The sequence below is a fragment of the Marmota flaviventris genome, chromosome 7 (genome assembly GCF_047511675.1).
Source record: "Marmota flaviventris isolate mMarFla1 chromosome 7, mMarFla1.hap1, whole genome shotgun sequence".
NCBI lineage: Eukaryota > Metazoa > Chordata > Mammalia > Rodentia > Sciuridae > Marmota > Marmota flaviventris.
In genome coordinates, this window is record NC_092504.1 from 118,883,677 (window position 1) to 118,908,773 (window position 25,097).

At 42.1% G+C, this 25,097-nt stretch overlaps 2 protein-coding genes and 1 pseudogene across 4 annotated transcripts in view; 1 reads left to right on the forward strand and 2 right to left on the reverse strand.

Annotated features, from left to right (window-relative positions):
- The window catches only part of Sh3d19 (SH3 domain containing 19), a 177,497-nt gene that overhangs the window by 15,412 nt on the left and 136,988 nt on the right, over positions 1–25,097 (forward strand). The gene's annotated exons all lie outside the window — the stretch shown is intronic.
- LOC114085591 (small nuclear ribonucleoprotein G pseudogene) lies at positions 242–531 on the reverse strand (annotated as a pseudogene).
- On the reverse strand, positions 11,414–23,477 carry Prss48 (serine protease 48). The gene is made up of 6 exons (XM_027926555.2): positions 23,435–23,477; positions 21,979–22,023; positions 21,434–21,596; positions 18,619–18,872; positions 18,027–18,193; positions 11,414–11,689 (listed from the first exon to the last, which is right to left on the reverse strand). Exons 1-6 carry the CDS (start codon positions 23,475–23,477, stop codon positions 11,414–11,416), a joined length of 948 nt encoding a protein of 315 aa, XP_027782356.2.

Genomic DNA, 25,097 nt, shown 5'->3' on the forward strand with positions numbered 1-25,097 from the left:
TTTTCTTGATTATTTTATTATTGCTGTAGACTTTTGGTTCATTTATAGAGTTCTAAAAACAGTCAATTTTTGCCAGTTTATTTATTTATTTTTTAATTTTTGGTACCAGCAGTTGAATCAGGGGATGGGGGTGCTTAACCACTGAGCCACATCCTCAGCCCCCCACCTTTTTTTTTTGCTATTGAAGTTTATTTAAAAAAGTTTAATATGAAAATGTACATGACCCAATTTTCAAGTCATAGTTATACAGGGCTTCTGGAGGGAGGACACGGATTTCTCTGCTGAACAGCCGTTATTTATACTCGTTCTAAGGCTTCTAACATGATGATACTGTTTCCTCGTATTACCACCATTCCAATATTGTTCTGTTGTCCACTAGTTGCCATCTCCACACATTCATCTATTACAAGATTCATGAAGGGATCAAATCCCCGCAATATTCCTTGAACATGTCTGCCACCATTTAATTTCAATGATAACTTCTTGTCCATAAATCTTTTCAGCTCTGGAGGGTGAGCTTTGCTCATATTGTCTACTCTGCAGGCTCAGAGATGCTTTTCCCAGCCCTTTTTTATATTTTATCTAGAGACAGGGTCTTGCTGAGTAGCTGAGGCTGGCTTTGAACTTGCGATCCTGAATTTGATTCCCAGCAAGAAACAAAACAAACCCACTAACAGAACAACACCATGAGAAGTCATCATCGCCTGCTGGACTAGTATAGTATTTGTGGCTCATTATGGTATTTTTAAAAACCTATTTTCCCCTAAGATGAGTTACTGTAATGATTATTGCAAATACTGTCCTGTTGATAAAAGAAATGATTGATAAGCTGTTCAAGGAAATGTTGGTAGGAATGGAGTATATAATTGTGTTTCCTTTGAAGATCATTTTTCAAAATACTGCTAATTTATCATTTGCTGATGTGTTTGGCTTTATGATATTTACTTGTTTTCCTGAAAGCTATATAATCATTCAAGAAGCAAATTCTCATTTAAAACCAAATTGTTTAACATAATGAGAGCCTACCCTTAGCATTCTCTGCTTTATTTTTCCTTTGTGTTTCATTTTCATCTTGTGACACAACAGAACCTGATCTAGAGGATTGGATTCAAAAGACATGCATTCTATTTTTTTTTTAATTTAGAGACAGGGTCTCACTGAGTTGCTTAGTGCCTCGCTTTTGCCGAGGCTGACTTTGAACTCGTGATCCTCCTGTCATGGCCTCCTGAGCTGCTGGGATTACAGGAACGGACCACCATGCCCAGCTAAGACATTAATTCTAAATGCTTAGCCTCCCATTAAATGGCCAGCTAAATGGCCTTGATTTCATCTCTCATATTCTCCACTAACAGTGTGAAGGACTTAGACTCGGGTCACATCCCATGCCTGTTTATAAATAAAGTTTTATTGAAACACAGCGATACTCATTCATTAACATACTCATTCATTAACATCATGTTTATAATTACTTTTGTTCTGCCTCAGCAGAGTAGTTGCAACAGTCTATTTGGCAGTAGGTCTAAAATACTTCCTCTCTGTCCTTTTCCAGTAAAAGTTTGCTGACTCTTCGCAATGAGGTTTCAGGTTATTAAAATTCTTGGTTCTAGGTTTGGAGTATGAGAGTCAACTATGTTTTTTTCTGTTGGGTTGCTTCTTAGTAAATCATCAGAAAACTTCAACTTGAAGAAGGGAAACAGCACTAAATTACATATTCTTATTTGTTAGACAGCTGTCATATTTTGTCATCAGTGCTGTGGTTACAACTTCTAGAGCTCAGTGTCTTATTCAACTGGTAAGCTATTTCTTGGCTGCAGGATCAATCCCTAACTGGGAAGAGGAGCAGTGGACAAAAAAGCCATGTGCCAGTATTTAAAACTTACGCTCAGAAGTCTCGTAGGTCAGTTCTACCCATGTTTCTTTGGCTTACCTGTTGTCAGTGGCTCAGGGTGGTAGTATTCTTCAGGTACCCTGCAAGTTACTTGGTACCTTGAGTGGATGGTTAACCCTTTTACATGGCCATGTTGAGAATTTGAGCTTTAGAGGAAGCAGACAATGAAAAAGCGAGTGTTATCTCTGTTATGGTTTGGATGTGAGGTGTCCCCCAAAACTTCACATGTGAAACAATGCACGAAGGTTTGGAGGAGAAATAATTGGTTATATATAGCCTTAGCCTGATCAGTGAATTAATCCCTGATAGGATTAACTGGGTGGTAAGGAGGCTGGTGGGGTGTGGCTAGAGGAAGTGGTTCACTGAGGGCATGGCTTTAGGGTTTAGATTTTGTATCTGGAGAGTGGAGACTCTCTGTTTCCTGATTACGTGATGTTCAGCCTCACCATGAGCCCCAAGGAATGGAGCCTGCTGTCTATGGATGGAGACCTGGGAGGTTGGGGAATAAACTTTTCTCCTTTACAATTTTTCTGATTGAGTCCTTTAGTCACAGCAGTGAAATCACTGACTAAACAATCTCCCACAGCCACCTTTTAAAGATGGGCTAGTTTGAGAAGTTTGAAACTCTTGGCAAACCCTGGTTTTAGAATTCCTTGTGTGTTGTTCTTTAAGACTCGCCTACAACCAATAAATTGGCCAGTGAGCTTTTGGAATATATTCTAGTTTTTTCAACTTGCTTACTTAATGCTCAATGTAAGAATACAGTATGTTTTGGGATTTCTTTTTTGCAGAGTCTTGATGTCTGTAACTTTTATTTCCCGCTCTTAACTGGTTCTCTGTCTCACTGAATGATACCAAGCCAGAGACCTGGTGAAGGCACAGCTTTCTCCCACACTGTGACCAGATTCTGTTGAACCTGCCTTCTGCAGAGCTCAACCCTGTCCTCTTCTCTCCATTTTCGTTGCCACCATCATGGTCCGGGCATCTTTTGTCATTTTCTGACTCCTAACTTACTTCTCTAATCCATTCCTGGACCACCACTCCACTGAATTTTCTAAAATGCAAACTAATCATGCCATGTGTACCTGCTGCTCTTTCATTGTCTGCTTCCTCTAAAGCTCAAATTCTCAACATGGCCATGTTTATTCCCTTTATATTTTTCTGGGTGTTTCCAGTTTTGTCCTTTTGAGCTTATTTTCATGTCTGTAAAAATATAATCCAGAAATGTTTTTCTAGAGCATTATTTTATGGCTCAATATTTGGTAAGTATTTATTTCTTGCTTGTAAAGACTCAAAAGATTTAGTAGCAGGTAGTTGAGCAAAGCTGATTGTGATAGTCTGATTGTGATAGTCCAGTCTATTGAGCTTCCATCCTGATGCTCAATAGATTGGTCCTTCTTGGGAGGGTTTGGCTAAGCCTGATGGTAGCTGCTGGGCTCTAAAGAAAGCTAGGTTGTTGGGCATGGTGGTCCATACCTGTAATCCTAGAGACTCTGGAGTCTGAGGCAGGAGGCCAGCCTTGGCAACTTATAGCGAGACCCTCAGCAATTAGTGAGACCTTGACTCAAATAAATAAATAAGGAAGGAAGGAGGAAAGGAGGAAGGAAGGGATTGGGAATGTAGCTCAGTGCTAAAGTAACCCTGGGTTTAATCCCCAGTATCCTCTCCCTCCCCCTGAAAAAGACAAGACAAATACAAAGCTATGTTAACATGGTTTTAGTTTTACTTTCTCAGCTGGGTATATAGCTCAGTTGGTGGAGTGTTTGCCTGGCATGCAGAAGGCCAGGGGTTCAATCCCTAGCACCACCAAAAGAAAAGTTTTACTTTCTCTGTAACCTGTTTTTAGAAGTTTAAACTATGTCCATTTCAGAACTAGTTATTCATTGGTCTGGGTTAGACTCTGGACAGAAAATGTGAACCACAGTGCATTTTCCTCTTGCTTGTGGTCCTGTCTCTCAGAGGCCTTTTATGTTAGCCCTCTGTTTCAGATTTAAAAATCACTCCATGGACTTCCTAGGGGGACAAGAGATTTCTCTAAAATCCAAATACTTGCCTTTGAAGATGCTCCAGTAATTTTAATTTTTAAGGCCAAAATGTTTTCATTATTTAAAATTCATTGACACAAAATTTCTTTGATCAACCAACTACTATCCTCCTCTTTTTTTTTTTTTTTTTAAATCTAGCCTAGTATTATGGAGTATAAAATAAAATTAATCCTGAATTCTGAAGCTTTGCAATTGTTTCAGTCACAGCTTTCTGTTATCATTGACTTTAAAAAGCAAGTTTAATTTAAAAAATAATAGGCAATGTTTAAATATTAAACCTTTAGAAAGAATCAGGGGTATATTGACCAAATCCTTCAGCATGAAGTGAGACATTGAGGAACACACAGTCATATGATGGATTTAAACTTTCTGTGATTAAGGGTTTATGTGACATTTTGATTTTCTTTTAATAAGCATAATTTAGGAAAAGGTTTGTTTTTTAACTTTTTTTTCCCCCAAGTGAAAAGTTATCTGATTTCCTGCTTCTTAAGGAGGCAGCATAGAACAGGCTGCTTTGTCATTACTTATATTGGCCTGGGGGTTCTGTGAATATGGTGGTTCTTGAATATCTTGGAAATTCAAGGAAAAGTCTTGTGAAAGTGCATGAGTGCTTTTGTGGAGTGTGTTGTTCAGGTGGGTGTGGAGAGGAAGGCCCATAATTCAAACAGGTTCTCATTTCTCTCCCTCTGTTCTCTCTTCGGAATGTGACTGCCCAGCCAACATATCTACTTTGATAGGCCTCTGAAATCTAACGTTCATATTAGTTTCCTATTGCTGTTATAACAACTTAACTACAAATTTAGTGGCTTAAAACAACATGGATTTATTATCCTACAGTTCTGGAGGTCAGTGTCTCTGGGCTTTCTGGGTGTGTGGGCAGGGTTCCGTTCCATCTTGCGGACCTGAGGGTGAACCCATGTTTTTGCCCCTTAGCTTCTAGAAGCCAGCGGTATTCCTTGGCTCATGGTCCCTTGCTTCATCTTCAAAGCAAACGTCTGCACTCCTCTCTTCTTCCTTCTGCATCCGTGTATCTTCTGCATCGTCTCATGAGTGTCTCTGACTCCAGTCCTCCTGCTTAGCTCTAGGAAGAAGCCTTTGTGGTTACATTGGGCCCCATAATCCAGGATCATCTCCCCTCAGAAGATACTCACTTCATCATACTTAACCAAAACCCCTTTACTGTGTACAGTAACACCCACAAATTCTGGGGATTAGGACGGGACATCTTTAAGGGGGCCATTTTCCAGCCTGGCAAATCTCTTCCTCCTGAGTCTTTCCTCATTTCGTTTAATGGCACTGCTGTGATTAAGTGAGTTACGTGGGAGTCATTCTTGAAATAATTTCTCTTTATTTTTCCCGTCCTCTTATCTCATCACACCCACTCCCACCAGCACACCCCCTCCATGGAGTCGTATCCCAATCTGATCAAAATGTTCTCTGGCTGCTGCTGCCCCACAGTATCTAGATGTATTCTTACCAATTTCCACCAGAAGCACCCTGTCTTAGCATTCTGGGGCCTTGGGCTCGCCCACCCTCTTCCTTTCACTCTTGGGTGTTCAGAGTTAATTATAGTACAGGGCTGTATGGGCTAAGCGTCAGGAGAGTGGCACCCAAAGGGCTACGGGATCAGATGGCAGTTACTTCATTTCAACCACGCGGAGATGGGAAGCAAAGGCTTCCACGGTCGTAGACACTGTGGAGAGAATTTGGGTTGGTTGAGCATAATTATCCAGAAAGGCAATTAGGATTTCCATTAAAGATTTCAACCCCTTTTGTTCTTCTGATAGGGAACGTTTCTTCTCAGTTATTGATAAGAGAATAAAATTAATTGAATCTGGTTATTTTGAATGACTTCTCGCCTCCCTTTCCTGGAGAAGGAACACATTTTAAAAAGCTCTTAGGTGGCTGATTTCTGGTACGCAGATACACTATGCTTAGTCCAATTTGGTGAGGAGTCGGAGTCAGCCTTCGAATAAAACAAAGCACATGAAAAGATGAAATACCCATTGTTGAGATAATATCGAAATAGAGCTTCCACCGTCTATTATCCTGATTCCTTTTTCTGTAATGTCCCACATTTTAGGGTGACTTCACAGCTTAGAGAAATAAAGAGGGGAAAAGGGCCATTCCTTGAAATAGTCTATTTGTTATAAAGAGAAGATCTGGAAATAACTAAATGTACAAGTTTTTCCTACTTTTAGGGGAAAAAAATCGCTTATTGGATTTTTAGCAGTTTTTAATTGTTAAGATTCCTCTTTAATTAAAAGTTTTCAAGACATGAGGCAGTGGAAAGCATGTGAAGATGAAATATTTCAAGAAGTAAAGAATTCTGCAAATTGAAATTGATTTTTTTAAAGACAGTAATTCTACATTGAGCACCAGCCTCCCCCACCCACCCCAAGTAGTATAAAGATGTCCCCATTTACTTCTTCTTCATTTGGTCAGTTTTGGTGTCACCGACTAAATTAATTAGTACAAAATTAGTAAGCACTGACATTTTAGTTTTATGAATTCAAATGCTCATTGATTATTTTTCCTCCAGTAAATTATTAACATTTGCTATATCTTGTATTTTAGGCCAGATTTCCATTTGTGTTTTAGCAATTGGAACAGAAAATATATAACTAGTATGAACCTTATTTTGAAATACAACACAATGGGCCTGGGTTGTGGCTCAGTGGCAGAGCGCTTGCCTAGCATGCTCTAGGCAATATAAACAAATAAAATAAAGGTATTGTGTCCATCTACAACCAAAAAAGTATATATTTTTTAAAAATACAATCACAAGTATTATTAAGGATATCTTCAGAGAGCCCTGAATGTGTCACACACAAGTTATTTAATTTTAGCAGGAGATAAACTTCCCTGTTTATTTTTATAAAAAATAGTTTTAATGAGGCATAATTCACATGCCATATTATTTATGTGATAAGTGGCTGCTGTTCCCCACAGTATCTAGATGTATTCTTACCAGTCTGGGGATTGAATCCAGGGCCTCGCACATGCCAGGCAAGTGGTCTACCACCCAGCTCCATCCCAGCTCTAATTAAAAACAAGATTTCCTATGGTGCTTTTAATGTTTTTCACATACTTACTGCTTCCTTTCCTAAGCAGTGGACAGAAATAAGTGTGTTGTGGTGTATTCTGTTGTAGAGGATGAGGCCTGGAGGTGGAATATTAAGAATATTGCTCTGGATAAGAAGGAGGAAACCAAGAAGGCAGGTGTCTTAGTGAAGAAATAGAGGGTAAAGACCTTGGGCTTGGGCTTTTCTCTTATCACTTTGGTAAGTGGGGCCTTTATGCACAGGTGGAACAGAGAAGGAATGTGGAGAAGTCCCGATGTTCAGGATACAGCAGTGTCTGAGTGTTTTGCTCAGCTCCACTTCAGTGCCTGGTGTGTGATTGTCTCTGCTGCTTTGCAGACTCTGTTCCCCCCTAACTGCGGTCTCCACCACCGCAGCCCCCTCCTGGCCTCTCTGCACCACATGATCCGGGTGCAGTATTCTTTGCTCTTCTGTCTTACATTCTTCCCCTGTTCTCAGTGGCTTCTCATCTCGCTGAGAATAAAATTCAGAGGCCTTCCTGAGGCTTAGGCTCTGCAGGACTTGGCCTCTGCCCCTTTTCATTGTTAAAACATAGTTGTAGCGAGGTATGATTCACCTGGTCTGAGTTCCGACCTCTTACACTTGCTCTCAGCATTCCAGCCGCCTGGACCTCCCTGTTCCCCCGCCACACACGCTAGCGTGCTCCCACACCCTATCAGAGGTGGAGTCCTGCTCCCTGTTCCTGTGGCCTGCCTTTTCAGTTTTACTCTTCTCCATTAGGCTTTCTTGTACATAACCTGAGAGCATGTGCTTCTTTTTATTTTTTCCTCTCTCATTCCACATTTTTCCATTGGTGTATTATAATTATATTTAATAGTCATATCTGCACACCACATAACAATATAATTTGGCCAATATCATTCCCCAAAACTTGAGAATCTGTTTGTTTTACATTTTGTGCCGCCTCCCTCTCCCCTGGAATCTGCGTCCCTGGAGGGCGGGCTGGGTGTGCTCTAGGTACTCCTGTATCTTGGTGCCTTGACTGGTGCCTGTTCCTAGTGGGCACCTGACCCTGGTGCATGCGCAGTACATTCTGTAGGACTCACATTCTGACCTCCCTGGGGGTGGGGTGTTGTGTGTCAAGTATTGAATGCATCTCTTGGGCTAACTGCTCCAGTGCCTGGGGCAGCTGTTAGGGCAGGTTTCCATCTCTGGTCCAGCCAACCAGTAGTGGCCAGAACATATAAGGTTCTATTTCTCTTGATATCCCTTTCTTTCCACTTGGAGGCTGGTCCCTCCAAAGTATGAAGTTTCCATTCTTGGTTCATGAGAAAAATTTGGGTGGATATTATGCTGTAGAATGGTTGCTTCCCATTTTGAGCTAAGAACCTAGAGGAGTGATAGGAAGGGGTATTTGGGTTTTCTTGACCTTCTTTATGGCCTCTTTGCTGCGTGGCCGTGGCTCATATCCTTGTGTGCGTTCTCTGCCTAGTTGTGCTTCTCTGGTTCTCAAAAAAAAAAAAAATTAAGATACTGGGTGTTGAACCCAGTATCAGTGCTTCACCACTGAGCTACATTCCTAGCCCTTTACAATTTTTTTAAAAGATTTTATTTTTAAATTTTGAGATAGTTTTCCTAAGCTGCTGAGGGTCTCACTACGTTGCCTAGGCTGGACTTGAACTTCAGCCTCCTGAGTTGCTGGGATTACAGGTGTGCGCCGCGATGCCCGGCTCTTCTTCTCTTGTTCTTGATTGGTCTGTCTTTCCCTTCAGCTTTCCTTTCTTGTTCCTCATTTCTTGTGTTCCCTCGGCTCCCACGTTGCTTGACCCTCTGTCTCATTCCAGTGCTTGCTTAGCTTTTGTTCTGACCTATGAGAAGCCTCTCCATTTGCCTGCTTTGAGTGATCTTTCTCTCCTATTTGCCTTATGGCTGGACAGGAGTGAGGAAGAGAACTGTGCTGGAACATTCTTTCCTCCTTTCATCCTTCTATTTAATTAATATTTGAAAACCTCTGTGGGGCTGGGGGTGTAGCTCAGTGGTAGAGCGCTTGCCTAGCCCATATGAGGCACTGGGTTCGATCCTCAGCCCCACATATAAATAAATAAATAAATAAATAAATAAATAAATAAATAAATATTGTGCCCATCAACATCTAAAAAAATGATACAAATGAATTAATGAAAAGAAGAAAACCTATTTTGTGTAAGACTTACGTCAGGTCTGGGTTATCTCAGTAATCAAAGTACCCAGGTTCACATAGTGTGTTTTGGGGATACAAACAAGTTAATTGGATGTTTATTATTCATTTATTCATTCATTCAGTGAGTATTTATTGAGACTGGGATACAGTGGTGGATAAAAACAAAAATTCTTACTCTTGCGCACCTTACATTTTGGTAAGACAGGCATGTGTTCAGTAGAGAACTACACACACCAATGTGAGATCATAGGCGTGTTGAGCACAATAGGCGCTGGTTCTGATCAGGAGAGCCAGGGATAGCTTTGAGAAAATAATGGGTGAATTAAGAATCTGAAGGCACAGGAAGAATAATTAGGCAAGGGCTACACGGGAGAGGGAACAGAAGATGTCAGAGTCTGAGGCTGAGAGGGTACTTAGAGCATTTGAGGACGAGTAAGCACAGAGAACAGGAGAGCCATGCCCCATGGGGCAGGAGAACAGGCTGGGGTCAGATCTCGCAGGGCTTTGTAGACTGTGAGGATTTCATCCTTATTCTATGAGCAACAGGATACCTTTGAAGGGCTATAAGCAGGGAGAAAAGGGGAGAAAGAGACAAAAAGTATTTTTATTTTTAAAACCCTGGTCTGAATGCTGTGGGGAATAAATGGAGTTGGGTGGAGCTTTAGGCATGAGAAGGACATGGGGTGCCAGTCAGAGGCTCTGGTGGCCGTCTAGATGCAAGGTGAGCTTCAGGATTGGCAAGGATTTTTAAGTTTCCCTGTCGCCCTCGCTTCCTATTAAATGTATTTATTTGTCAAAAAAATTGCTTTTGAAAATTGACTTCCTACAAAAAACATGGATGTAATAAGTCAAATGAGAAATACAGGATGAGTTGATGACTTGAAGGTATATGAATGGAGTAATAGCAGAAAATCAAGGATAAAAATAATGAGCAGTCAAGTACAAAACTTAGCCCTGCATTCTCGGTGGCCTAAACACACAAGGGAATAGGGCAGGCCATGTGATTGTTTATAAAATGCCGATCATGCATCATAATCTTTTCTTCATTCTAAGTGTTTAAAGTACTTTATTATAGGAGTGATATTAACAACCTGGATGGGTCCAGGTTGTTGACACCCAATACCTCCAGAGCATTTATCTAATTTTAATAGTAGTTCACATTGGTATTTATTTATTTATTTATTTGATACTGGGGATTGAACCCAGGGGCACTTAACCACCAAGCCAATCTCCAGCACACACCCCTGCTTTTTTATTTTTTTAATTTAGAGGCAGGGTCTCCCTGAGTTGCTTAGAGCCTCAATAAGTTGCTGAGGCTGGCTTTGAACTCATGAACTTCCTTCCTTAGCCTCCTGAGCTGCTGGGATTACAGGCGTGTGCCACCACGACTGGCCACATTGATTTTTTTTTTAAATATTTTTTTAGTTGTCAGTGGACTCTCATTTTGCTTATTTATATTCCATGCTGAGAATCGAACCCAGTGCCTCACACGGGCTAGGCAAGCGCTCTAGCATTGAGCCGTAGCCCCAGCCCCACAGTGGTATTTTAAAAAGCAAAAAAATTCGGAAGCATTCAGAGCTGGGCTGCATATATGTGTTTGTTAGGCCCCTTGTTAAAGGTTGAGGGGGAGACGGGGGTCAGAAAGAGGAGCATAGAGGGCTGAGGTTGTGGCTCAGTGGTAGAGTGCTCGCCTCACATGTATAAGGCCCTGGGTTCTATCCTGTGCACCACATACAAATAAATGAAAATAAGTGTATTTGTCCAACTACAAATAAAAAATAAATATTAAAAAAAAAAAGAAAAAAGAAAGAGGAGCATAGGAAGGTAGCGGAGGGGAGAAATGAGCCCAGGTGAGAAGCCCAGGAAGCAGGTTTGGGCAGGAAGCAGGTCCTTGTTATAAGTCCTTGAAACTTTGCCTTTGCCATCTCAGATACTCTTGCGTTCCCTGCCTTTCTAATAGCTTTTTAATTTGTATGCACAATTGTTTTTTCCCATGGAGTGCATCCTTCCTGTCACATAAGATACGTAAGTCAGGGACAAAGAAACCGTGCCCAGGAGTGGTAGTCTTGTTTGTTAGCAGTTCACATTCCAGCCACAAACACACACTTACAGAACCAAGAACCTTAAAAACAGTCCTTCAAAGTGATTCCCAGTGACTCTCCTATGGGTTGTCTGCCCTGTCCACCCCACCTGTCTGCCCCCGCCCACCCCACCCTAGCAGCTTCAGCTCTTCTCTTTATCCTTCTGGCATAGCATTAGGCCCAAAGGCCCAGGAGGGGCCCAGAAGGGCCAGGCAGACGAGTCCAGCAGGGAAGAAGAAGTCTGATAAGTCCAAATGGTTGGCACCCAGCACTTCAGCTCTTGAGACAGAGTCACTAATCCACGTTCGGTGATAGCTGACATTGGTGTAGACCCCAGGAAGAAGTTTGCCACATTGCATTCCCCAGCTCACTACTCCTATCTGGATCCACACACCATCGGTGTTGCAGGACAGAGGCCCTCCAGAGTCGCCCTAGGAGAGAGAGGTCATGAGTGCCGTGCAGGGCGTGCAGAGGAGAGCAGTCACAGGGATGGAGAGTTCTGTGGAACTGGGCCTTGAGGCCGATGGAACTCTCTGGAAGCTGGGCTTCCACTGCTTTGGAGAAGGATCACGGGAATTCTAGAATCACTAAATTGGCGGGGAACTAAGCAAAATATGTTGGAAATTTCAAAATATTTGTTTGACCGATGAATCCAAGTAAGATTTATGTGATGTGTTTTTGACGCATCAGGCTTTTAACTCACAATGCTACATGTATCCAGGGAATGAACCACCCTGATCTTTCTGTTCTTAGTTACTTACTGCTCTTTCTTTGTGTTAAAATAATTATTTCTAACGTGAAGTAATAGTGACCATGGCTGTTAGTATGTCTCTGTCTTGTTTTTTCTTTTTTGTAACAGTTTTGAGATAGGAGTCATATAACCACACATTCATGCATGGACAGTGCACTATCAAAGAGCCGGGCGCAGTGGCACGCTCCTGTAATTCTAGCAATTTGGGAGGCTGAGATAGGATTATTACAAGTTGGAGACCAGACTCAGCAACTTGGTGAGACCCTGTCTCAAAAACTAAAATGGGCTAGGGAGGTAGCTCAGTGGTAGAGCAACCCTGGGTTAAATTCTCAGTACCAAAAATAAAAAATAAAAGTGCACCTACACGTGGTTTTTTAACATACTTAGGATGTTGTACAACCATTGCCACCACCCACATTGGAACGTTCTCCTCATCCCCAAAGGAGACCCTGTACCTATTTGTTCTCAGCTCATTTTTTCCTAGCCCTCTCAGCCCAAGGCCAACTGGTAATCTACTTTTTGCCCCTGAGGATCTGCCTCTTGTGGATATTTTATATTGATGGAATCATGTGATACGTGGCCTTTTGTGACTAGCTTCTTGTACTTGGCATACTCTTTCTTATCTATCAGCACTTCATTCCTTTTTATTGCTGAATAATGTTCTATTATATTAATGTACCATGGTTTGTTCATTTATCAGCTGATGGACACCTGGGGGTTTCCACCTCTTGGCTATTATAAATAATACTGCTGTGAAATTAATGCACAAATAATTATTATAGGGACATGTTTTCATTTCTCCTGGGTGTTTGCATAGGAGCGGAACCTTGAGTCATATAGTAATTAATCTTTTGAGGAATTGCTGGTTTTCCAAAGGAGCTGCCTCATTTTACATCCTGAGCAAAGTCTATGAAGCTTCTACTTTTTCTTTCTTTTTTTTTAAAAATATTTATTTTTTAGTTGTAGTTGGACACAATACCTTTATTTTATTTATGTTTATGTGGTGCTGAGGATTGAACCCAGGGCCTCGCATACATTGTCTTTATTATCAAGATGTGCTTTCAATGTATTCTAGATGCAGATTCCTTATCAAACATATGATTTTGAAATTCCTCCCATTTCAAGGGTTACCTTTCTACTTCCTTGATGGTGTCCCTTGAAGCACAGAAGTTCTGAATTTTTTTAAATTTATTTTTTAGTTGTTTATTTTATTTTATTTATTTTTATGTTGTGCTGAGGATTGAACCCAGGGCCTCGCACGTGCTAGGAGAGTGCTCTACCACTGAGCCACAACCCCAGCCCCAGAAGTTCCGAATTTTGAAGAACTCTATTTTTCTTTTGTTGCTGAATGCATATTTAAGAAAATGTTGCCTAATCAAGCTCATAAAGATTTACCCATATTATTTTTTCTAAAAGTGTTATTGTTTTAAATCCAGCCAGGAACAGTGGTGATTTGGGAGGCTGAGGCAAAGAACTGCAAGTTCCAGGCCAACCTGGGCAATTTAGGGAGATCCTGTCACAAAATAAAAGCTAGAAAAGGGATGGGGATGTGGCTCAGTGGTAGAGCACCTCTGGGTTCAATCCCCAGTACTGCAAAAAAAAAAAAAAAAAAAAAAAAAGTGTTATGTTTTAATTTTTATAGGTCATAGATTCATTTTGGATTAATTTTTGTATATATGGCCAGGGGTCCAACTTTATCCTGTCCCAGCACTATTTGTTGAAATTACTGTTCTTTGCTCATGAATTGTTCTTTGACTAAAATTAATTGATCATACATAGAAGGGTTTATTTCTGAACTCTCAGTTCTGTCCTGTTCATCTGTATGTCTAGCCTTATGCCAGTCCTGTTCTTGTCTACTGCTGCTTTGTGGTAAATTTTGCAATCAGAAAGTGTGTATCTTCCAGCTTTGTTATTCTTTTGTCAAGATTATTTGGCCCTCTTGAATCTCCATGTGAATTTTAGGATCTGCTTATGAAATTCTGCAAAGAAACCAGCTGGGTTTTTTTTTGTTTTTTTTTTAAGAGAGAGAGAGAGAGAATTTTTTAATATTTATTTTTTAGTTTTCAGTGGTCACAACATCTTTATTTTTTTATTTTTATGTGGTGCTGAGGATCGAACCCAGCCCCCGCTGCACATGCTAGGTGATAGTGCTACCACTTGAGCCACATCCCCACATGATTTTGAAATTTCCTTTTCAAAAGGGTTTTGATAGTGATTGTGTTGAATTTAAGTCTTTTGTTCACTGAACACAGAACGTCTTTTCATTGAAGTCTTTGATTTTTCCTTCCTCCCTTTCCTTTTTTTTTTTTAATAGTATAAAGGGTTGAAGCCACGTTCCCATGTATTCTAGGCAAGCACTTATTTATTTATTTATTTGGTATTGGGGATTAAACTCAGGGGCACTTAACCACTGAGCCACATCTCCAGCCCTTCTTTGTACTTTATATTTAGAGACAGGGTCTCTCTGAGTTGCTTAGGACCTTGCTAACTTGAAATCCTCCTGTCTCAGCCTCCCGAGCCTCTGGGATTATGTCATTTAATTTTGAAACAGGGTTTCACTAGTTGTTCAAACTGGCCTGGAATTTTTGATCATCCTGTGCCACCATGCCGGGTTTCGGTCTTTAATATTTTTCCAATAATACTTTTGTAGTTTAGAGTATAAGTTTTCTACTTCTGTTACATGCTTTTCCTTAGTGTTTGATTTGTTCAATTCTTTTGGTGCTGGGGTTTGAACCTCAGGCCTGTGCATGCTAAGCACAAGCTTGACAGCTGAGCTTTACCCACAGCTATAGAAAAAAACGAGTTAGAAAATGTTCCTTCCTCTATTTCTGTGGAAGAGTTTCTTCTTTAAATATTGAGTAGAATTTACCAGTGAAACTATCTGAGCCTGGGCTTTTTTTTTTTTTGTTTTAAGTCACTAATGCTGTCTCCTTACCTATCCTCGGTTTATTCAGATCATTTATTTCTTCTTGAGTTAGTTATGGTAGTTTACATGTTTCTGTAAATTTGGCCATATCATCTTAGTGTTCAAGTTTATTGGCATACCATTATTCATAGTATTATCTTACAATTCTTTTTATTTTTGGTAATAATATTCCCCATTATTTACCTATTTATTTTGGTACTAGGGATTGAACCCAGGGGCACTTTACCACTGAGCCACATCCCCAGCCCTTCTTATTTTTTATTTTGAGACAGTGTCTTTCTTACTAAGTTGCTGAAGCTGGTCTTGAACTTGCAATCCTCCTGCTTCAGCCTCCCTGGTCTCTGGGATTATAGAAGTGTACCACATGCCAGCTCCCCTTGTTTATTCCTAACTTTAATATTTGTGTAAAAAATATTTCCTGGGCTTGGGATGTGGCTCAAGTGGTAGCGCGCTCGCCTGGCATGCGTGCGGCCCGGGTTCGATCCTCAGCACCACATACAAACAAAGATGTTTTGTCTGCCGAAAACTAAAAATAAATATTAAAAAAAATTCTCTCTCTCTGTCTCTCTCTCTCTCTCTCTTTAAAAAAATATTTCCTAATTTCCTTTGTGATTCATTTTTTTGACCCATTGATTATTTAGGAGTGTGTTAATTTCCACCTATTTAGAATTTTCTGTATTTCTCTGTTAAACAGAAACCTACAGTCTTTCTAGCTTGGGGAATCAGAGGGCAAAGTTCAAAGCTGTCATAGCAGTTGGAAAGTGAAGGGAGAAATACCAGGAAGGAGAGAGCCACAGAGGGAGTCCCAAATGCAAACTGTGCTCCAATCTGTGGCTGACTCCCGGACTATTTATACAGACAGGTTGGATCGCGAGCAGCTCAGCTAAAGAACTGCTTCTGCCCGTCAGAGGAGAGACAGGCTAGCTATTGGGGTTAGCCAAGTTAACTGCCTGTTAAAACAGGAAATCTGCTTTCTTAGGAGGCACATCCAAATTCACATTCTCCACAGTGTATCACTGACAATGTCCAGAATACAATCCAAAATTACTAGATATTACAACAAGAAAACAGCAACAAAAAGACAAAGGAAAATATTTCCCATGATAAACTGGAAACTGTTATTCAAGAGAAAAAGCAATCACTGGAGAATGACCATGAGATAACTCCGATTTTGGAATAGGCAAAGATTTAAAATAGCTACTTTAATCTCAGCAGCTGGAGAGGCTGAGGCAGGAGGCTGGAGGCTTGAGAGTTCAAAACCAGCCTCAGCAACAGTGAGGCACTAAGCAACTCAGTGAGACTTTGTTTCTAAATAAAATACAAAGTAGGGCTGAGGATGTGGCTTAGTGGTCAAGTGTCCTGAGTTCAATCCCCAGTACACCGTCCCCCCCCCCCCAAAAAAAAGCTACTTTAACTGTGATCAACTCATGCGAAAGGAAAAAACATTAATGAACATACAGGTAACAGAAATAGGAAATCTTGGCAGAGATTTTGAAAAAATGTGTGTGTGTGGTGGGGTGGGGAACCAAATGGTCATACTAAAACTAAAACTAAAACCTGCAAAAAAATCTCATGGGCCAGAGTGGTAGCTCATGGTAGCTGGGGTGGAGCGCTTGCCTAGCATGTGTGAGGCACTGGGTTCAGTTCTCAGCACTGCATATAAATAAATAAAATAAAGGTCCATCAACAACTAAAAAATAAATATATTATAAAAGAAGCTCACTAGCTGAGCTTAACTTTAAGATCTTAAAGCAGTGAGGCAGTGATCTTGAATGTAGACTAATTAAGTTGAATCATTAAGTTTGATTATTTAATTTGAAGAACAGAAAAAAGTAAAGTAAAACAGACCTATATGAAAATATCAAAAGGTGCAACTTACAAAGTTATTGTTTCAACTAGGAGAGAAGAGAGAAATGAGGCAGAATGGTTTTTGAAGGAATTGTGACTGAAAAAATTTACGGTTTAGTGAAAAAATAGCATCAAAACCCGTAAACAGTGAGCTGTAAATAGAATAAATACAAAGAAAACCACACCTGCACACCACCTTCAAGCCACTGCCAGTCAGAGGTAGAGGAAGAAATATTGATAGCAGTCGGAGCAAAACACCGCCTCATTCTCGGCAGAACCAGGATTCAAGTGGTGGCTGACTTTTCATCAGACAGTTGTGATCAAAAGACAGCAGAATGACATATTTAAGGTATATGATGAAATGTTCTTAAAAAATGATTGCATGTCCATCTTAATATATTAAAATTGATAGGTCTGTAAAAGTCTAACCACTGGTCTATATCAGTAAGTCTTATCGTTAAAGAGATTAAATGTATGGTTGTAAGTAAGTGTTTCATACAGGTAGCACAAGAATCACTGTCAGAACCCTCATCTGGCTCTAATTTACCATTTACAGGTAGGAAAACTTGGATCCAAATTAAGATTTCTTTAAAAAAAATTAAAAAAAAATTTTTTTTTTAGTTGTAGAAGGACATAATACAAGGGTATTTATTTATCTTTTATTACTTATCTATGTATTATTTATTTATTTATTTATCTTATTTGTTTATTTTTATGTGACACTGAAGATCAAACCCAGTGCCTCACACGTGTGAGGCAAGGATTCTACCACCCAGCTACAACCCCAGCCCCCAAATTAAGATCTCTTTTAGTCAGCGTTTTTGTTGCTTTGATCAAAAGACCTATCAAGAATAGCATAAAAAAGGAAAAGTTTATTTCGGCTCATGGTTTCCAAGGTCTCAGTTCATAGATGGCTGCCTCCATAGTTGTGGGCCTAAGGGGAGGCAGAGCGTCATGGCAGAGAGGCATGGTGGAGGAAGTCAGCTCAGAAGGTGGTGACAGGAAGCAGAGAAAGAGGGCTCTGCTCAAGAGGGACAAAATATAAACCTCAAGGATTGGCCCCCAGGGACCCACCTCCTCTAGCACGTCCTGTCTGCCTACAGGTACCAATCAGTACCTGTCAGCAAATTAACGCACTGATTAGGTTAAGACTTTCATTCCCAATCATTTCATCTCTGAACTTTCTTGCATTGTCTCTTGTGAGATTTTTGGCAACACCACATATGTAAACCACAATACTAACCACGCAGCTATCCTTATTTTTTTTAACATCACCAGCACATATCTTGTCTTCCTCCAGGACTGGCTCCAGTCCTGGGATGAAAATGCCAACGGGGTTAAAGAGTCGTTCACAAGCCTGATAGTTAAAAATGGGTATTTCAACTTCCTGGAGAGTAGAAGGGTAAGAATCTGCAGAAGAAAATAAGAATGAAAGATTAAAGTCACCTGGATCAGTACAGGGACCACACTCTGTCATGAGTGCAGAAGTCTCTCAGGGTCCAACCATATTTGCTTATGGAAGGATCCTTTGGTACAGTTAAATCACCACACCTGGCTACCACTTTAAAGAATACCAGATTCTCTCCAAACTTCAAGTCAGGGTTACTAACTTCTGACGGAGAGAGGTCATTATGTGTTTCTTCCAGCTATAGCTGGACTCTAGGCAGGATACAAGAGTAAATACAACGAAAGCATAAATGTCAAAAGGTATTTTATTTGAAGACTTGTAGATAATATCATTGGCTTGATCTGATTTAATTTTAAAAATTTATTATGGTGAGGTTATGTTTAGAATGCGAATGTTCTGGTACAGGTACAAGAGGGTAAATTCTTACCTGATTCCTCCTCAGTTTTTCCCCATCCAGTCACCCAACAAGAGGCTGGAAGTGTCAGTGGCCTTGTGATATTGGGCAGGCAGATGGGCAGGATGAGAGGAGTGAAGGTGACCCTGGAGGACAGCTTCAGCAAGGCAATGTCTGCAGTGGTGGTGTTGTGTTTGGGATGGATGATGATTCGGGACACATAGTACTCCTTGCCCCCCTGTACCTTGTTGGATCCCAGCCACACGCTGTAAAAGGAAATCCAGGACCTAAGGCGGGAAGGAAGAGGAGATTTAAAGTGAGCATGCTTATGGCCTCCCTGGGGCAGAACAAGCTGCCCACATCCAGCACGACTTCTCCACATAAGAAAGAGGGGTAGCTGGTGGCACACGCCTGTGACCCCAGCGACTCAGGAGGCCAAGACAGGAAGATCGCCAGTTCATAGCAACTTAGCAAGATCCTGTCTCAAAATAAAAAAATAAAAAGGGCTGGGGATGTGGCTCAGTGATCAGGCACCTTGGGTTCAATCCCTGGTACAAAACAAGAAAAAAAAAAATCAAGAAAAAGAGAGACAGAGGCGGGTGGCTGAGTGGAAATTCCCCAGGGCACCCCCATCCGGGACTGGGGGTGGCCTGTGGTCTCCTCTCTCCTTCCTCCCCTGCCTGTGCTATGGCCACAGCTTCGTCCTGCACGTTCTCCCCTGTCTCCCACTTCCCCTTCCCCTTCTCAAGGTTTCGGCCATCACCTAGGTACTTAGTAATCGTTGCTCCTTAGGGCCAGTTTTGATTGCTGTTCTGACCACTATACGTCCATCTCTACAGAAAATTTTAAGGCAAAATGTAACCCAAGTTATTATGATTAAAAATGTCGGGCAGTTTAACAAAATGTACAAAATAAATAAATTTTAAAAGTTTCCTGCTCCACCACTATCAGATTACATTATTTATTTGGAGGTGGTCACTTTCAGATTTTTAAGCCCTTTCTAATTTCCCTCGTATTTTCAAGAAAAATGGTGCTATGCTCTTTCTCAAAAATTCCCTTCCAGTTCTGGATACCGAGTTTCTGATGTGGCAGGTGAGGATGGAACTTGCTTTTTTTTTTGGTACCAGGGATTGAACCCAGGGACACTTAAACATCGAGCCACACCCCAGCCCTTTTTAAATGTTTTGTTTAGATACAGGATGTCACTGAGTTGCTTAGGGCCTCACTCGTGCTGAGGTTGTCTTTAAACTCAAAATCCTCCTGCCTCAGCCTCCTGAGCTGCTGAGATGGTAGGCGTCCGCCACTGTGCCGGGCAGTTGGAGCTTTCTTAACATCATTGTCCATGTGCTGTCTTCATCTTTGTTTCCCTGTGTCTTCTTAACTAATGTCATCCTGAGTTTTTGTTAGATCAGTATATAATGTGTATGTTCCCACAACTATGTTGGCATTATTATTGTTATTATTATCATTATTATTATTGGTACTAGGAATTGAACCCAGGGGCCTTAACCACTGAGTCACATCCCCAGCCATTTTTATACATTATTTAGAGACAGGGTCTCACCTAGTTGCTTAGGGCTTTGCTAAGTTGGCTGAGGCTGGTTTTGAACTTGTGATCCTCCTACCTCAGCCTCCCTTGTGGCTGGGATTACCCACCCCCGGCTTACGTCAGCATTATTCTCTGTGGGTCACATTGGGTCCTGTGATTGTATTTCTTGTAAAATCTTTTGCTTCTCCTGGAGTTAATGTTTCTCACTGTGTTTTCTCAGTTCTTTTATATACCCATCACTAATTCCTCATTCTTTCCCCAAACTGTCTCCCAAAAGTCTTAAGTCTCCACCCAATTTTTTCGGACCTGTTGGGCCTTTTAGGGACTGTCTTTTGGAGCCCTCTGCCCTGCTGTTCCCATCTTGGCCACTGTACAGCTGTCATCTTGGCTCTCTCCTTTATTCTTTGTGATTTTCTTGGAGAGTCTCTTCTGTGCTCTTTCCCCTTTTGTCTGGGTCCCATGTTTTCTTGTTCTTTTTTCCCCATTTATTTTGGTGAAACGCAGTCTACTGTAACTTCCTGGTGAACTGTGTGTGGGAGGTAACATTTTTGCTGCTTTGCATATTTGAAACGTCTTATTTCCTCCCCCTTCTTAGTTCACAGTTTGTATAGGGGTAGAATTTTAGGTTGCAGATCATTTTCCCTCAGCATTTTGAAGTCATTCCTCCATTTTCTTTGAGCTTTCACTGTTATTGAAAAGTCCTATTATTTTGACTTCTGTACCTATTAGTCATCTTTGTCCCAAAGCTTTGTGGCTTCAAACGACAAACATTTTACCGCACAGATTCTGTGGGTTGGAAGTCAGGTGTGACTTAATGGGCTGCCTCTGACTCGGGGACTATCGTAGGGCTGTGGTCAGGGGGTCTGCAGTCATCTCAGTACTGGATGGGGGAGCACCCTGTTTCCAGGGTCACTGATGTTGGCTTTGGGCCTTGGCTGGCTGTCAGCTAAGGATACCGGTTCCATGTGGGCCGCTTGCTTCCCTCACATGATGGCTCCAAGACAGAACTCAGAATGTGTTTGTGATCCAAGAAAATTCAAGACCAAACCTCCTGATTGATATTTAGGAAATGATTTGATAAAAACTTAGAAAAGTGTCTAATACAGTGCTGTCTCCGTCACTTCTTTTTCTGCCTCCATGCCCCGTCCCCACAGGCTCCTAGTTCTGGAGTCCAGAGTGACCTCTGGTTTCTTTCTGCCCTGCTCTTCTCACCACTTTCATTGGTCTATTGGTTCATCATGAAATCATTCAGATACTGATGGACGCCCTGCCGGGGGCTGGCTACCAAGAGGAACTCACGATTTTATACAGTGTGCTGCTGTGAGGACCCAGCTCTCACTGATGAGGGACCCTCCACAGACGTGGTCGCCGGAAAAGCGCAGGCTGGCCTGCCATGGCCAGTGCCCCCCAGCAGCATCCTGGCCACCCACGATGCGGCTTTCATGAGAAGGTCGACCACACACTACGGAGAGAAGAGAAAGGGCACTGTGGATATCTTGGAGTCCTTTCCTGTGGTCCCCATCTTACCATCTGCAAACTCCCATGTCCCTGAAGGACCAGACCCCTCCCTAGACTTAATTCTCAATCCTATTCCAGTTTCAAACCCCACAGTCTTTTGCGGGGTGGAAGAGTACCAGGGATTGAACTCAGGGGCACTCGACCACTGAGTCACATCCCCAGCCCTGTTTTGTGTTTTATTTAGAGACAGGGTCTCACTGAGTTGCTTAGTGCCTTGCTTTTGCTGAGAGTGGCTTTGAACTTTGGTCCTCCTGCCTCCTGGGATTATAGGCCTGCAACACCATGCCCAGCACCAAATCCCACAGTCTTGAGTAGAAACCACTCACCTGATCGCAGACCTTTCTTTTTGTGAAAAGAGCCTGGGCAAGACCCTAAGGAAGATAGGCTATATCATTAATATTATAATAATCCTTTTATGTCTAGATCCACTGAACAGAGCAGCGTCCCTTCCATTTAAACTTTCCAGATTGATGTTCAAGGCTAAAATTAATAAATATCTACCCATTATTTGGAATTTTGATAATTCCATACTTACCTGCCTTTTTATTTATTCTTTTTTTATATTTATTTTTTAGTTGTAGTTGGACACAATACCTTTATTTCACTTATTTATTTTTATGTGGTGCTGAGGATAGAACCCAGGGTCTCGCACATGCCAAGCGAGCGCTCTACCACTGAGCCACAACCCCAGCTCTTTATTTATTCTTTAGTTGTCAGTGGACTTACTTATTTTTATGTGGTGCTGAGAATTGAACCCAGTGCCTCATACATGCTAGGTGAGCGCTCTACCACTGAGCCACAACCCCAGCCCCTGTCTTTTCCTTTTTACCAGCTGTGATTTAATTTTTTTTTTTTTTTTATGATTTAAGGTCATCATCAGGAATATCAGTGTTTTAGATTGTAAATACAATGGTGCCCTCAGATGCTTTTGAGATTTATAAGCTGTTTCCCTTTGAGCTGGTTCTTTGTCTGAATTGACTTTGCTGTTACCTCTAAGCTTCTCTCAGCATGTCCTTTTAAATCAATGTGAGGCTGGGCACGGTGGGGCAGGCTTATAATCTCAGTGATTGGGGAGGATGAGGGCAGGAGGATCACGAGTTCTAGCTTCCACCACTTAGTGAGCCCCTGCCTCAAAAAATAGTATCAGGGTAGAGCACCCCTGGGTTCAATCCCCAGTATCACAAAAAGAAAGAAAAAAAGTCACTGTGGGCCAGAAAAATAAATGAACCACATACGTCAGAAGCCCTTTTTGTTTCCTCTGTTTGAAGTACAGTTTACCTGGACCCTCTTTGCTTACTCTTTTCCATCAAGCTCTGTTCTTTTGTCTGTCTGTCTGTCTGTCTCTGTCTTTCTCATAGTGAGGGGATTGAATCTAGGCCCTTGGACATGCTAAGCAAGCACTGTGGCACCGCCAGCCTCCTTCAGGTCTTTGCTCAGACACCCTTAGTGAGGCTGAGGCTGCTCCGACTGCCCTGTTTAGTACTACAACACACCTCCTGCCCCTGAACTTTAGATGCCCTTTCCTGCCATAGTACCTATAACCTTCTAATATGTCTTATAATTTACATGTTTAATGAGTGCTTTGATTATAAGTCTCATGAAGACAGGGATCTTTGTTTTGTCATTGCTGTATCCAGCCAGGAGCATTAGCACAGTGCAGGGCATAGTAACCTCCGGGGACTTTCTCGGGTCCTGCTGTTCAGGAGTAGCTTCCCCTCGGTGGAGTCATATTGTTCTATATGATACCTTCCTCTCCCTCTCCACGGCACCCCACGAGCTCACCCAGCAGAAGGAGCAGCAGGACTGCGGGGCCAGCAGGGCGCATGGCTCTGCTTAGGAGCTGCACTTTCTGCTGCCTGGACTCAGGCTCCTGGCAGAGGCCAGCTGCAGGGGCAGCCAGGGGCAGGACCGGCTTCTCCTAGGGGGGTTCCTGTGCTCCACCACCTTCTCTCTTCTGGTCTCTACCCCCAGCCTGATTCTGAAGGGACCAGAGACTTCAGATGAGCAGCTGCAGACCCAGGGAAGGAGCTGGGGCCTGCGGCGCCCCCTGCTGTTCTGGGGGAGTGGGGTGACTAGTTTCTGCCTATGGGTGGGGATGGAAGGTGGGAGGGGATGTGTGGAGCCGCAGGTTGAGAACCCTGTCTCTGGCAATGAGATGGAAGGTCGACAAGATTCTCCGACAGCAAGAAATGGAAAAGAGGAAATTAACCCCGTATCTGGTTCACTTTTTTCTCTTTTGTGTTTATGTCCATTACAGTTTCATCTATAGAATAGACTACAAGTTGGGTTTCTTGGAAAAGGAGACTCTGAGGCAGATCTGTGTGCGGGATATTTATTGGCGAGCAGTCTCAGGATCAGTAGCCCTGCAGGGACAGGGAGGAGGGAGCACAGGATGGGGTAGAGCGAGAGTTGAACAGTGATGCGTTTGGCACAGAGGTCTCAGCCCATCTGCATTGCCCTTCAGAGATGTCCTGGGCAGAGTTAAGGATGAGCTCTTGGACCTCTGCCTCACTGGATGCAGGCAGCCTCCCAGAAAGGGGGCATTACTTGGGGTGAGGTGACTCTCTTGGTGGCTCTTGCTGTAAGACTTAGCTGTGCACTCTCTGCAGCTGGCACTCTTGACTGCTGGTGGAATAAGTTCTTCGGTTCTGCAGGGGGCCCTGGATGACACCCCACAGCATCTGCAGAACTCTTCCTGTGCCTTTTATGTTTCCTGGACCAATCATGGAGGCAGAAGTCAAGGAACCATTAAAGTGTTATTGCTCTTTTGTAGCTTAAAATGTTGGGAGGCCTGAAAGAATAATAGCACATCACAAAATCTGGCTATTTTGGTAAGAATAATTCGGTTCCAGGCAACAGAGGCCCACTGAAGCTAGCTTAAATCAAGAGGAGATATTTTTAATGATAGTGTTTCGGGCTAAATTATGTCTCCCCCGAAATTCATGTTGACATCCTGTCCCCCAGTACTCAGAATGTGACTATATTTGGAGATAAAGGCCTTTAAAGAGGTGATGAGGTTAGATTGAAGTCAGTGGGTGGCCCTAATCCATCATGGGTGATATGCTGACAGGAGCGGGAAATCAGGATACCTGCATGTCCAGAGGGAGACGATGACACTCGACACGTCAAGGAGCCCAGAACAAATTAGTCTCTTCTGGTTCCCAAGAAGGAACCAGCCTTGCTGGCACCTTGAACTTGGAGTTCACGCTTCTAGAACTGTGGGAAAATGAATTTCTGTTGGGTACAGCACTCTCTGTGTGGTACTTTGTTATAGCAGCCCTAGCTAACTAAGATAGACATCTGTGGAACAGTAAGAAGAGTGTAACAAGGGCATCAAGCAATCCCAGGATGGACCTGGAGACCAAAATGGAAAGGGAGCTCTGGATTCATGAAAACATGAGAGCTCATAGCAGGAGTTCAGGATCTTCCTTCCAATTCTCTGCCA